General features: G+C 36.1%; 1 protein-coding gene across 1 annotated transcript in view; it reads right to left on the reverse strand.

The window, feature by feature from the left end:
• LOC104541610 (myocyte-specific enhancer factor 2C-like) overlaps positions 1-11115 on the reverse strand; it is a gene marked incomplete at its 3' end in the record, with an annotated part of 12403 nt that extends 1288 nt beyond the window's left edge. Inside the window, exon 1 of the mRNA XM_010185714.1 lies at positions 11062-11115. Coding sequence (XP_010184016.1) covers positions 11062-11115 — 54 coding nt within the window. The remainder of the gene's footprint in view (positions 1-11061) is intronic.
• Between the last annotated feature and the right edge of the window lie 90 nt (positions 11116-11205).

Here is an 11205-nt window from a genome sequence, read left to right on the forward strand (position 1 = left end):
TTTCAGCGATAAGAATTTTTAAGGTGAAAATACAGTTTTGCTAAGTCTATTATTAATCAAATTTAACATGTATTCAAGGCATTTGTTATGTCAAGGACAGGCACGCAATGAAGTTTGTAAGTCTGCCTAATCCTGCACTTGTTGCTACCCTTCCTTAATACCCATAAGCAGCAGCACCTCTGCACTTTAATGCTGAGGCAAGAAGATTCGTCTGTACATGGTTCATATGGCTGCTGTTTTATCCTGTCACACGCCTAATGCAAGTTAATGCTAACTGCGACCCCAGACTACCTTAAAATCCCAGCACGTCAGGCCATGGAAAACGTGACCTTTAAGTATTGCTAATCCCTATTTGCTAGTCCGACTCAGAAAGATGAGGCTCTGTGCCAATACTATGAACGTTTATTCTCCCAAATGTATACTAGATGTTATTCCTCTTATTGTCATTTCAATCTCTTTAGCCACTGTCAACATACTGTTAAGAAAAGATGGATTGCTATTAAATACAATTAGTCAAGCATTTTAAAAACACACTTTCCACAGCACTGGTCTCAAGTATGCATAATTGATAGTAAGTTCTTTCTAAATTTGTCTGTCTCAATGGCTTTTGATATTTGGAATGAACAACGAGATAGGTAACAAAACCTCATTCAAATTCTTGAAAAAAGCGAAAAAGCCCTAGTCTTGCAATGCATTTGTTGAAACATGTGTATCTCTATAAAAGTATGCTTTAGAAAAAGCTAAACATACAGAAAATAAAATGTACTAACTCAACTTATTTTTCTGCATCTAGAATGCCTTTCAATCAACTTTCTGACCACAGCGCTGTAGGTGGAGTGTCTCTGTACAGTACGGTTTCTGTTGCACAGAAACCTCAGAATTTAGCATGTTGCAGCTTCTTACCATCAAAGTACACCCCAGTACAGAAATAGCTTTAAAGCCACTGTTTGTATTTACTGTTAGGTGCTCCTGAACATTTAGAATAACCGCACAGCTGTGCCGCATAGCACATACTTATTTCATAATGCTTATCACCAGAATGATACTGGTTAGAGTTCCTTTTTGTGGAAAGTGAAAAAATGAACAGATCAGCTAGATCTTTTTTTTTCTTTCTTTAAAATATAATCTTAATTTGTATCTTAATCTGTATTTGATTTGGTTTTAACTCCTTGATTTTTCTAATATTTTCTAAATCTATCAGATAATGCTTTCTGCCACTGCTGATAAATGCATTAAAAAAATTGTATCTACTGCTGTTTCTATGGTGATCTGGAATATTACTTTTCTTCTTAAATATGCTATTCATTGTGTCTTATCTTTACATATATATTACATATCTACAGGTAAATTTATCATGCTTTTACAACATATCATAGTAGGAGTGAAGCTGTATTTTCAAATGTCTAGTGAAAGGTCAGTAACTCCAGGAAAGATTAATAATACTTTTCAAGCCATTTAAAAACAATGATCTTTTTCATGCTTTCTTCTGTGTGGCTACATAAGGAAGATGAATATATTTCTCTTACATATACTAAAATATTTTTGTGAGCAATATAAATAGACAGCATCTTTATTACTTAACTTTTTTGGGGTCTTAATTAGTTAACCATTTGTTATGTTAACCATAGTCACCCAAACAAAAAGTTTCCAAGAAATACTTTCGAAGGTAACAGATAATATTCTGGCACTGCAGAAATTTTGCTAAGTGGTAAAAATTAGCATAAATTATTTAAAACATTTGGTCTCTTTTGTCTAGGTGGAAGGCAGTGTGCAACCCACACTTAAGAAGCTTTGACTACACTGGAACTGACTCAGAGGAGAGAATGAACAAGATGCACACAATCCGCATGAACACAAGATTTTGAGCAGATGTAGCTACAGTAGCAAAAAATCCAGGTCATTGCATAGTCTTACTGTCATATACTGAATTCAAACTTTGCAGTCAAGATAGCACCTTATAACAATGGACAATTTCATTTTGTCATTTGACATAAAGAACACTAGCGAGACTGAAAGAAAACACACACACCATGAGACAATTAATCAACATATTTAAAAAAGGACATGTGAAAAAGTGTATGCATTTCACTATCTGTTTCATATTCAACTTTTCTTTTCAGCAGCAATAAACAAATCACAACATTTTATTTCCTGACGATATAAAGTCAAGATATGATTAATTATCCCTGCTCTCTAAACCATTACTAATTTGTAGGTAATCTGTAGGTAAGTTCATAGTTTTTGTCCTTTTTAGGAGAATGATAAGGAATTTAGGAAGTCCTTATTTTTTTGGAATATAATATTTTATAACGACAATGTGAGAATTGGGGAGAATGAAAATGGGGTGGAGAAGGAAGTGAAACAGATAAGAGGTCAGCATTCAACTGTCTTTAAAACCTTTTATAAACCTTATATAAAACACAAGCTTTGAAACATGGACACAGTTTCTAAATACTGTTATGAGGTCCTTTTATGCATAGTTTTATAAGTGTTGCAAAAAAAGCAGTGTGCAGAGAGTAGCGCATTTACTTCTGAAACATACCAAAAAATAACCTAATTCCATCCCTTCATATTAACTGAAAACCCAATAGTCTATTGCTATTTGTCTTAGCACTATGGTTATTTTACTTATTTAAAGGTTATTTTTAAAAAACTAAGAGACAAACTGCCCTTGTAATGGGAACAGTGGTACTGAGAAGGTAGATTACAAAAGCCTACAGCGTCTTTATAAGTGAAGATGCATAAATGCTGATGATTTTATAGGCAGTAAGCAAATTGGATGCTGCTTTAAAGTACTGGGAAAACTGAAGAAAACAAACAACAACAGTGAAGTAGTCAGCTTCCAACTTCCTTGACATAGATCAAGGCAGTCTTTTGATGCATTTTGGATGAAATGGTGACTAAAGGTAAAGCCCATTGTATGTGCTAAAGGAAAGGCACTGACAAAAGAGGATTGTTAAAAGGACGTTTTTCCACGTCAACTCTGGCTCTTCTTTAACACCATGGAAACACCTCTCAACTAGCTCTTCATGCACAAAGTTGCAATAGTCTTCAGAGAGACGGTTCATGGATTAGTCATTGCAATGTCTGTAAGTGCGGCTGCAGACAACCTGAATTCCAGTGTGCATATCACACACTGCGATGTGCTCCATTTAGAGGGCAATTTGGCTCAGAGCAGACTTTCTTGTTTAATCACTGGTATGTAAATCTTACTTTAAGTAAATAAACTAGAAGGTAATGTTTCTTGGTTGCGAGCATAAATTCTTTCACATGCTGAAGTTTAAATGTGTGTGTGTGTGTGTAAATGGCAATAGTGGCCACTGGTAATAGTCTTTATTTAGCTAAATTTGTAACAACAATTATATGCTTCTTATAGATGTTAATACATCAGTGAAGGAACAGAAGTAGCAACAAATACTCCCACTTAACAAATACAGCCTTCAGGATACATTATTTATCTTTGTTGCAATGTAGACTTTGCTTCTTCCTGTAATTTTTGATGGGAGTTGGTTTGGAATTATTTTATTTTATGTTATAATTGCTTTTAATTTGGGTCCTTCTAGTACTTTTTCTGAAATCTCACACACTCCAAGAGGCTGAGCCATAACAGCACTCTTTTTGTCACTAACAGTCACAGCATATGTGCTAACATTTAATGCTTTGAAAGTAGCAGTCCTGTTTCAAGCAGTTCGGTTCAGCCAGTGGTAAAATATCCGTGTTCCCCTCACTTCTTCCTATCCTGATTATAAAGATATATAGCTGCTAATATAGGAAAATAAGTGAAACAGGGAGTTTGCACATAATCCTTCCCATATACATTTCCTGCCATTAAACATGTATGAGTGACTACTGAAAATCAGGGACCACTGATGCACAGAAGTATCTGATATAGACACTGCCTGGTTAAGAAGAAATATCGTTCTGTTTGTTCTTATTTTATCTGGAATGCCTTAATTTCTGACACAGGGACTATAGCAAGCATGGTAGATATGAGGCATGGGATGAATAGGAGGTACTATGAGCAATCTACCTAACCTCAAATGCAATGAAGTCCAGTTGGCCATGTGCACACCAAGGGGCACTTGACTAAAATGTCACTGCAAGGCACCTAAACCTATCAAATGCCAAAACCTCAAATAACTACTTGAGAGGCAACAGCTCTGGTCATATTCTCTCTACCCCTTCCTTCTATCTGATTTTAGTTTAGATCTGCTTGTCATATGAAGAGGCCTGGCTGTGACAATCTTTACAGTAACCCTCAGTGGGACTGGGAAGCAGAACCAGTGCAGGATTCGCTGTAGACAAACCTTCCTTTATGCAAGAGCCAGGCATGCCATATTAAATGAAAGACCCTTTAAAGAGCAGTGAAGGACCTTCAGCAGCCTGCTTCCATATTCTTACAACCCTCCAGCGTAACTTGCAGGGATCAGACAGCAGTGATTTATGCTGGTAAAAGAGCTATTGTCCTGGACAGCCTCAAGCGTATTGAGCTACTACTTTCTGAATAGTCCAGATAAAGAGTAGTTCTAAGAAGGATGCCCTAAAATTATAGCTATAACAAATAAAGCGTTCATGATTAATCTGTATGAAAAGGAAGGTTTTGTACTTGTGTGTTATGCACCATTTTTAGTATATCAGTACATAAATAACGGATCAAATTCTTAAAATAGTGGTATTATCCAGTCGGCCCAAATCTGACACACGATGGTGGATCTCTCACACAATTTTTTTCTTTGTAAGTAAAGCGAGGAGGGATAATTGGAAGATCTGTTAATTAACAGATGATATAGCAACTCAGAAATTAGTAGGTTAGTCAGAATCAATATGCTTCCCACTCTAACTTACAAAAGAAGACCTAAAACCAGACAGAGATGCAAGAATAATAATGGTTAATCTCTGATACTTCATCTCCTTTTGTTGAACCAGAGAGATAAGATTATGTCCACTACATATATATGTACAGATACGTACATTTTTTAAGGAAAAAACCACTGTAGCTAATACAATACAAAAGAAAGCCACCTTCTTCTTTTTTTTCAGTATGCTATCACCAGTCCTGGCAGGTACAAATAGATGTTTAGGGTAAAAAACATGTTTACTAGTTCTTTGCTGCTAAAATGTTCATAAGGTAAAGGTCAAAGAATATTTCATTCCCTGCTGAGCAAATGGTCAGGAAGCACATTTGTCTGCATTTCCTGTCATAACAGGAAGAGTGTAACTTCTTCCTCTCCACAATGGCTTCAGTTCTGCTTCCCACCTCCAGCTCTTTCTCCCCCAGGGCTTTCCAAACCATTCCTTGCAAGACAGCAAGGCTGTATCGGTGTCTGCACTGGTTCTGCTGTGTCGGCAGATGCCTCATTCACTACTGCACTTGCTTTACTTAGGCTTCTTGCTCACACTTCAAATTAAAAGTAATTTGACCTAAATATTTACCTTACGCTAATCCACTCTAAATTATGCTCAGAACTTACATTTGTAACACAAGCACACTTAACCTTAAATATAATACATCCTAGAAATTCACGTATCGGTTTAGCAGCTCTCTTAAAACTTTCCTTCTCAGATGGTCTGGCATAATATGAAAACTGCTGCCGGAGTCGTACAGATCACTACAATTTAGGAGTCATGAGAATTTACAAGAATCTTACTTTACCTCTGAAAAAACCAAGGACCAAGGCCTAACTGTAATGCTGTAATCCAAGGAGATGTCTTATTGTGTGCAATTTAATGTAAGAAAGAGAAGGAATTATGTAAAAGATAAAAAGCATGTGAAGTTTGACAGGGGTTTATTGAATGAGATTATACTCAGTTGCATAGTTAAGCAGTTATGTTTTCAGGTTAAAAACTAAGAAAATCTCAGATCTTGGATAAAATGAAGACACCTCAGGAGGGAAGTCTGAAAATATCAGAAAATCGGTGGAAAAGTTTTCTATCTAACTTGTGCTTATGTTAGCACTAATATGCACGACTTTTCTCTCTTTCTACAGGGGAGCTTCTGATACAGACAACAGTTTCTTACTCTTTCCTTTTAAATAGAGCTGAAACACAGATAAAAATAGATACACGAGGCTGAAATTAGTTTTGAAACCAGCAGCATTAGGTATCGAAGTCAGTAGAACAAATCTAGGTCTTCCTGCAAACGGTCATTTCCCTCCAGGATATTCTTCCCCTGCCCCATAACCCCACTTTACTTATCTGGTTTAATTTGTTCTTTATTGAGCGGACAACTGCAGTAAGTCTTGGTTTATAGCTTTACAGATTTGCTGCAATCAAAGAATGATAAAAAGTCTATGCATGAAAAAGTTAAACAGCAAGTGTTTGCTACTGCCATACCCCTTAGAACTACACAGGCGTGATACTTCAAAAAGTGTCTTACTATTTAAGGACCTTCATATTGAAGTGTGCACTTCCTATGGTATTTAATAACACTTAAGCTCCCAGCAGCTCATTAGAATTTGAAAAAGATGCTTTAAACAGTATGCAGAATCATTAGCCAAACTCAACTCAGTTTTAACTGTGAATCTGACAACAGCCTGCTTCATAAGCAGGAAAAAAAAAGCAGAACTAATGAGCAAGATGACCAGAGGGATAAAAAACCATGGATTGCCATATAAGACTTGATATTTCTTAATACTAAATAGAAATAACAGTGCATTAAAAGGAAGAGGGTGTCCCAGACCCAATACCAGAATGTCATCGGGTCAATATGTCTTCTCTCCTGGGTCAATGTAACTCTGGATTTAGCTCACAGACCCTGGATTTAATGAGATATTTTGTAAGTGACCTTGTATAACAGTAATATAATATCATTTACGTCATTATACCTATTTATTTCAGGCCTGGGCAGCCCTGCCTGGAATGTTGCAGAGAGTTTCAGATGATCCCAGTCTACAGCAGACCACAAAAGGCCCCCATTAAAACCAGAAAAATATTTCAAACTGATGAAAAACAAGTAGGAAGAATACAAGGACTTTTTGAGGGCGATGAATGCAATTCTTCCTTCACATGTTGACCATAGCATAGCTAGTTGGATTAATTTTTTCCAATTAAGAAAACATGAAAGCAAAGTTCACTCATGCTTTTGCAAATGCCCTTCCTCTTTTTTCTAAACAACCCAGAATTCTGCACAGCAGCCTGCCCTGATCTGCCCAATCACAATTTCTACGCAAGCAACCTGTAGCAGTCAGGAGCTTCAAAAATCAGATGCCAGTGCTAATATTTTTGGCTGTGGGTTCTATTGGTGGTGAAACAAATATCATGCATGCAGTCTACTCAGATGGGCTGCCGACAAGGCTACCACAAGCTCATGAGCCTCAGCAACACTACCAGAGATTTATTTCACATTTAAGAAGACTGTATTATTCATTGTCGCAATAATAAAAAGAAAGTGTCTTGTCACATTGGCTGCTTGTAACTCTCTTGAGGGTTTTAATTTCTATTTAATATCATTATGTTAACTAAACTACACAAATAAATACACATTTACTCTATCCCTAGAAGTTGTTCATATTCCTTCTCCCTGTGGCTAAAAGCAGAGTCAAAGAGAATTTTTCAGATGGGCTTTTCTGAAAGTTTCACTGCCAAAGAGGATTTGTGATCACTCACAGAAGATTCAGACATCCTTGCCACCTTTGTCACCACACAGTATCTATGAGGGCCAGGAAAATATAGCCAAGTGTCAGCCCACATGAAACAACATTAAGTTAATGGCTCCTCCGAGCTTAAAGCCTGAATTCTGCACTCACTGAAGTCAATGACAGAGCTCTTACGCAGTGCAGAGTAGAAAGGGCTGGGTGTCTAACGCCTGGGTTGCAGTAGTTTTCCTTTAACGTATCCCAGAATGTCAAAGTTTCAAACAGTTTTTGGAGAAGTAACGATCGTATCCCTGTATTGCACATTTCTTTGAGATGTGCAGCCAGACATCTGACTCCGGATGGTTACAACTTATGCGTATTACCAGTACTGTCACTAAACTACACAAATCCAACTAACTAGACTTGCTCAGAAGAAATCCTCAGCACTACTTTTGTATTTCCCAGTACCCTCATACAAGCACTTTGAGCAGTAGGGAGACTCCTACCATAGCAGATAGTAATACGTAAGATAACAGCAGTTACGCTCATAGAGGAAGTAACCCACTCAATAGTTAACCTAAACGGCTAGTCAGGACACTGGGCAAATGAGTGGAAAAGCAAGGACAGAAATCACCTTCCACCGGCCTTGTAACAACTTAAACCCTTTCTCAAAAACTGTTACTGAAACAGGTTCACCCTTGCAATGGGAGAGGGCAGAAGAACTAAACTACTGCTATATCCCCTCCTTCGCTATGTGTTCAACCTAATTTTCCCTGTTATGTGCTGTCCTGTGGAGAATTTATGTGCTTGAAAACAGCTGAGGATGCACTATCCGTGTATATCATGTTCCCATCTAACATGCCTTGTACTCTGAAACCACACTGAGTTTGAACACAGGCAACGATGAGGCAATTTCACATCAACAGATTTGCTGCTGTTCTTGCAAACGTCTTTCGGTGAGGTGGTAAGAAAGAAACGAAAATGGCCTCCATCCATATCACGGCAAATGGAGCTACAAATAACCTTTGTGGAACCGGGCTTCAGTTCATACCTTAATTTCATTAATAAAAAACTTTTAACCTTTTTTATTTCCTGGTGTGACCTTTAAATCTTTTCTGTGCATTCAAATACATTTATGTCATCAGGTTAAAAAAAAAAGCAGAAATATAAGCCAGTTACTATTTTAAGAGTACTGGAAGTGTGGAAGTTAGAAAACAAATAAACTGATGCAGCTTCACTGAAGCAGTGACAGCTCATGGAATACACAATATTTTAAGACTTGTGAAAGAGCACATTTCATACAAATGGTTAAAAGATCAATCAGCTATTTGTGAAAATCCAGTTGTATTTAATCACATATGTATCACTACAACTAAAAAGCCTGATTGCACAGTCCAAATGAATCAAAGGAGATCTTCTCATCAGCTTCACTGAGCTTTAGATCAGGTCAGTAAATGCAAAGACGATAAAACCAGTAGAAATGCTTTCTAAATTATGTTTCAATATATTAGTAGAAATGAGAAGCAGAATCAAGCCAATTATACTATGTGGAGGTAAAGTAATGTAAATCTACACCTTCAGCCTCACAGTGACTAATCAGCATGATGGATATTATCAAATGCTAGCAAGAAAAACACTTTCTACACTAACATTACAGTTGCTACCATTGTTAGAGTTCTATTCATCATTATTAGTTCTGAAAGCTGGTGCTAGAAGTCTTGAAACCCTACTGTGAATGACTTGGAAGACTAGCTGTCTTCAGTTTTTAAAGCCCATGTAGTCTCTTGAAAGGTATCTCTCTGACAAAATGGGAATAAATTCTCTGTATATCCCATATTTGAGTAAGCAAGTTGACACCGAAGATGCTGTATGAACTCATATTACTGATGTCAAAATTTTGTAGTATCCTTTACAAGATAATTCAGGTTCATTTCAAAAAGAAATTATGGTAGTATGGGAAAGTTCCAAGCAACTAACGTCTTAATGTTTAATGATAAATTCAGTTCAATATTTTAAATCCCATTTCAATTCCAAGCTATAAACCAATTAAAATAAATATGGTGATGTTTTTATATTGATAGAATTATTGCTTTTTGGCTTGGCCTACAGCAATAGGCAACCTTCAGGGAAAATACAAAATGCATCCATCATAAATATAATTTTGCTTTTATACATAATTTTCTGCCATGGAGAACACAACTGACTACTAACACTACAAAATTTAAAAATTCTCAGAAAACATACGTAAAGATTATAATTTGTTGTTATGACTAGGCTGAGATTTTTATGGCTTTATAAAATCCTTGAAGACTAACAACATAACGTCTTAAAAACAACCTGAATATATGAGGAAATTTATAGATCAAGTGAACTAATATATAAACTAATAACTAATAAACTAGAACTAATATATTAATAGAAACTCAGTATCAAGTTCTTAAAAAGCAGCTACTGATATTACTCCCAAAATGCAGCTACATGTATGAACACTAATCATAGTGTTAAATGATTTTATGGAAAAAATTTTTTACACACTTGTGATTCTCCAGTTTCAACATAACATCCATCTGTTTACATCAAATGTAAACAACAGCAGCTTTTCAGTGATTTGATTTTAATATGCCAATTGGTGAACTTATTTTCTGAAAATAGGAAAGCAGTTTCTCTACTTATGACCATATTTTAACTAGAATAGACAGTGTTGGTAATATATGACAGCTACTCAGCTATTTTATCTAAAGCAGTGGTAATAATTAATTAACCAGTCCTGCTGGACCTATTTAGCCATACCATCAGTCACGGAGACTGTTTCAAAACTACAACATGCCAATATTATTGTATATTGGTTTTAGAATGTGTTAGGCTACTCAAATTCTTTTTAAAATTCAGACAGGAAAAGATGAGGGGTTTTTTTATGAAGTAGTGTCATTTTTATATGAAGGAGCTAAAAATAAAAACACCGCAAACATGTAGAAACTGAAATAATTTGGATCTTGAATTTAAATTCCTTCTGCAAATAAATAATATTGTAATAGTTCACAAAATACAGAACTAAAAGCCTGTATCCTGTAACAACTTGCAGATGTACTTAACCGTGTATATTACACACCAAAGTCAAAGCGCATGTAGAGGCGGCCCAATGTAGAGCCTACACATCAGTCTTACACCAGTCTTTGTAGGATCAAGGCCTCCAGTAACAAATTCCTAACTACACGTGTTACTGAACTTGATAAAACTGTGTGTGAGGTTTCTGGTTGTTTCCAAAATGACTTTTTCTTTGACAGTCTTCCATACGCTGTGTATATGTATATGTATATGTATATGTATATGTATATGTGTATGTGTATGTGTATGTGTATGTGTATGTGTATGTGTATGTAGGTATAAGTTAATGCACACAAAGTTAACAACTTTTTAACCACTTATGAGAATAAGTCACCTCAGAAATATAATATGATGTTCAAATACACTACTTTTTGCTACTCACCTGTCTGTTACGTTCATCCATAATCCTTGTAATCTGAATCTTTTTTCTCCCCATAGTCCCCGTTTTTTTTTCTCTCCTTCTTCCTTAAAATTATGTATTTTTCCCTTCTCTTTTCTTCCTCTTTCCCGTTTCCTCAAAACAAAC

This window comes from Mesitornis unicolor, unplaced genomic scaffold, assembly GCF_000695765.1.
Source record: "Mesitornis unicolor isolate BGI_N332 unplaced genomic scaffold, ASM69576v1 scaffold42135, whole genome shotgun sequence".
Taxonomy (NCBI): domain Eukaryota; kingdom Metazoa; phylum Chordata; class Aves; order Mesitornithiformes; family Mesitornithidae; genus Mesitornis; species Mesitornis unicolor.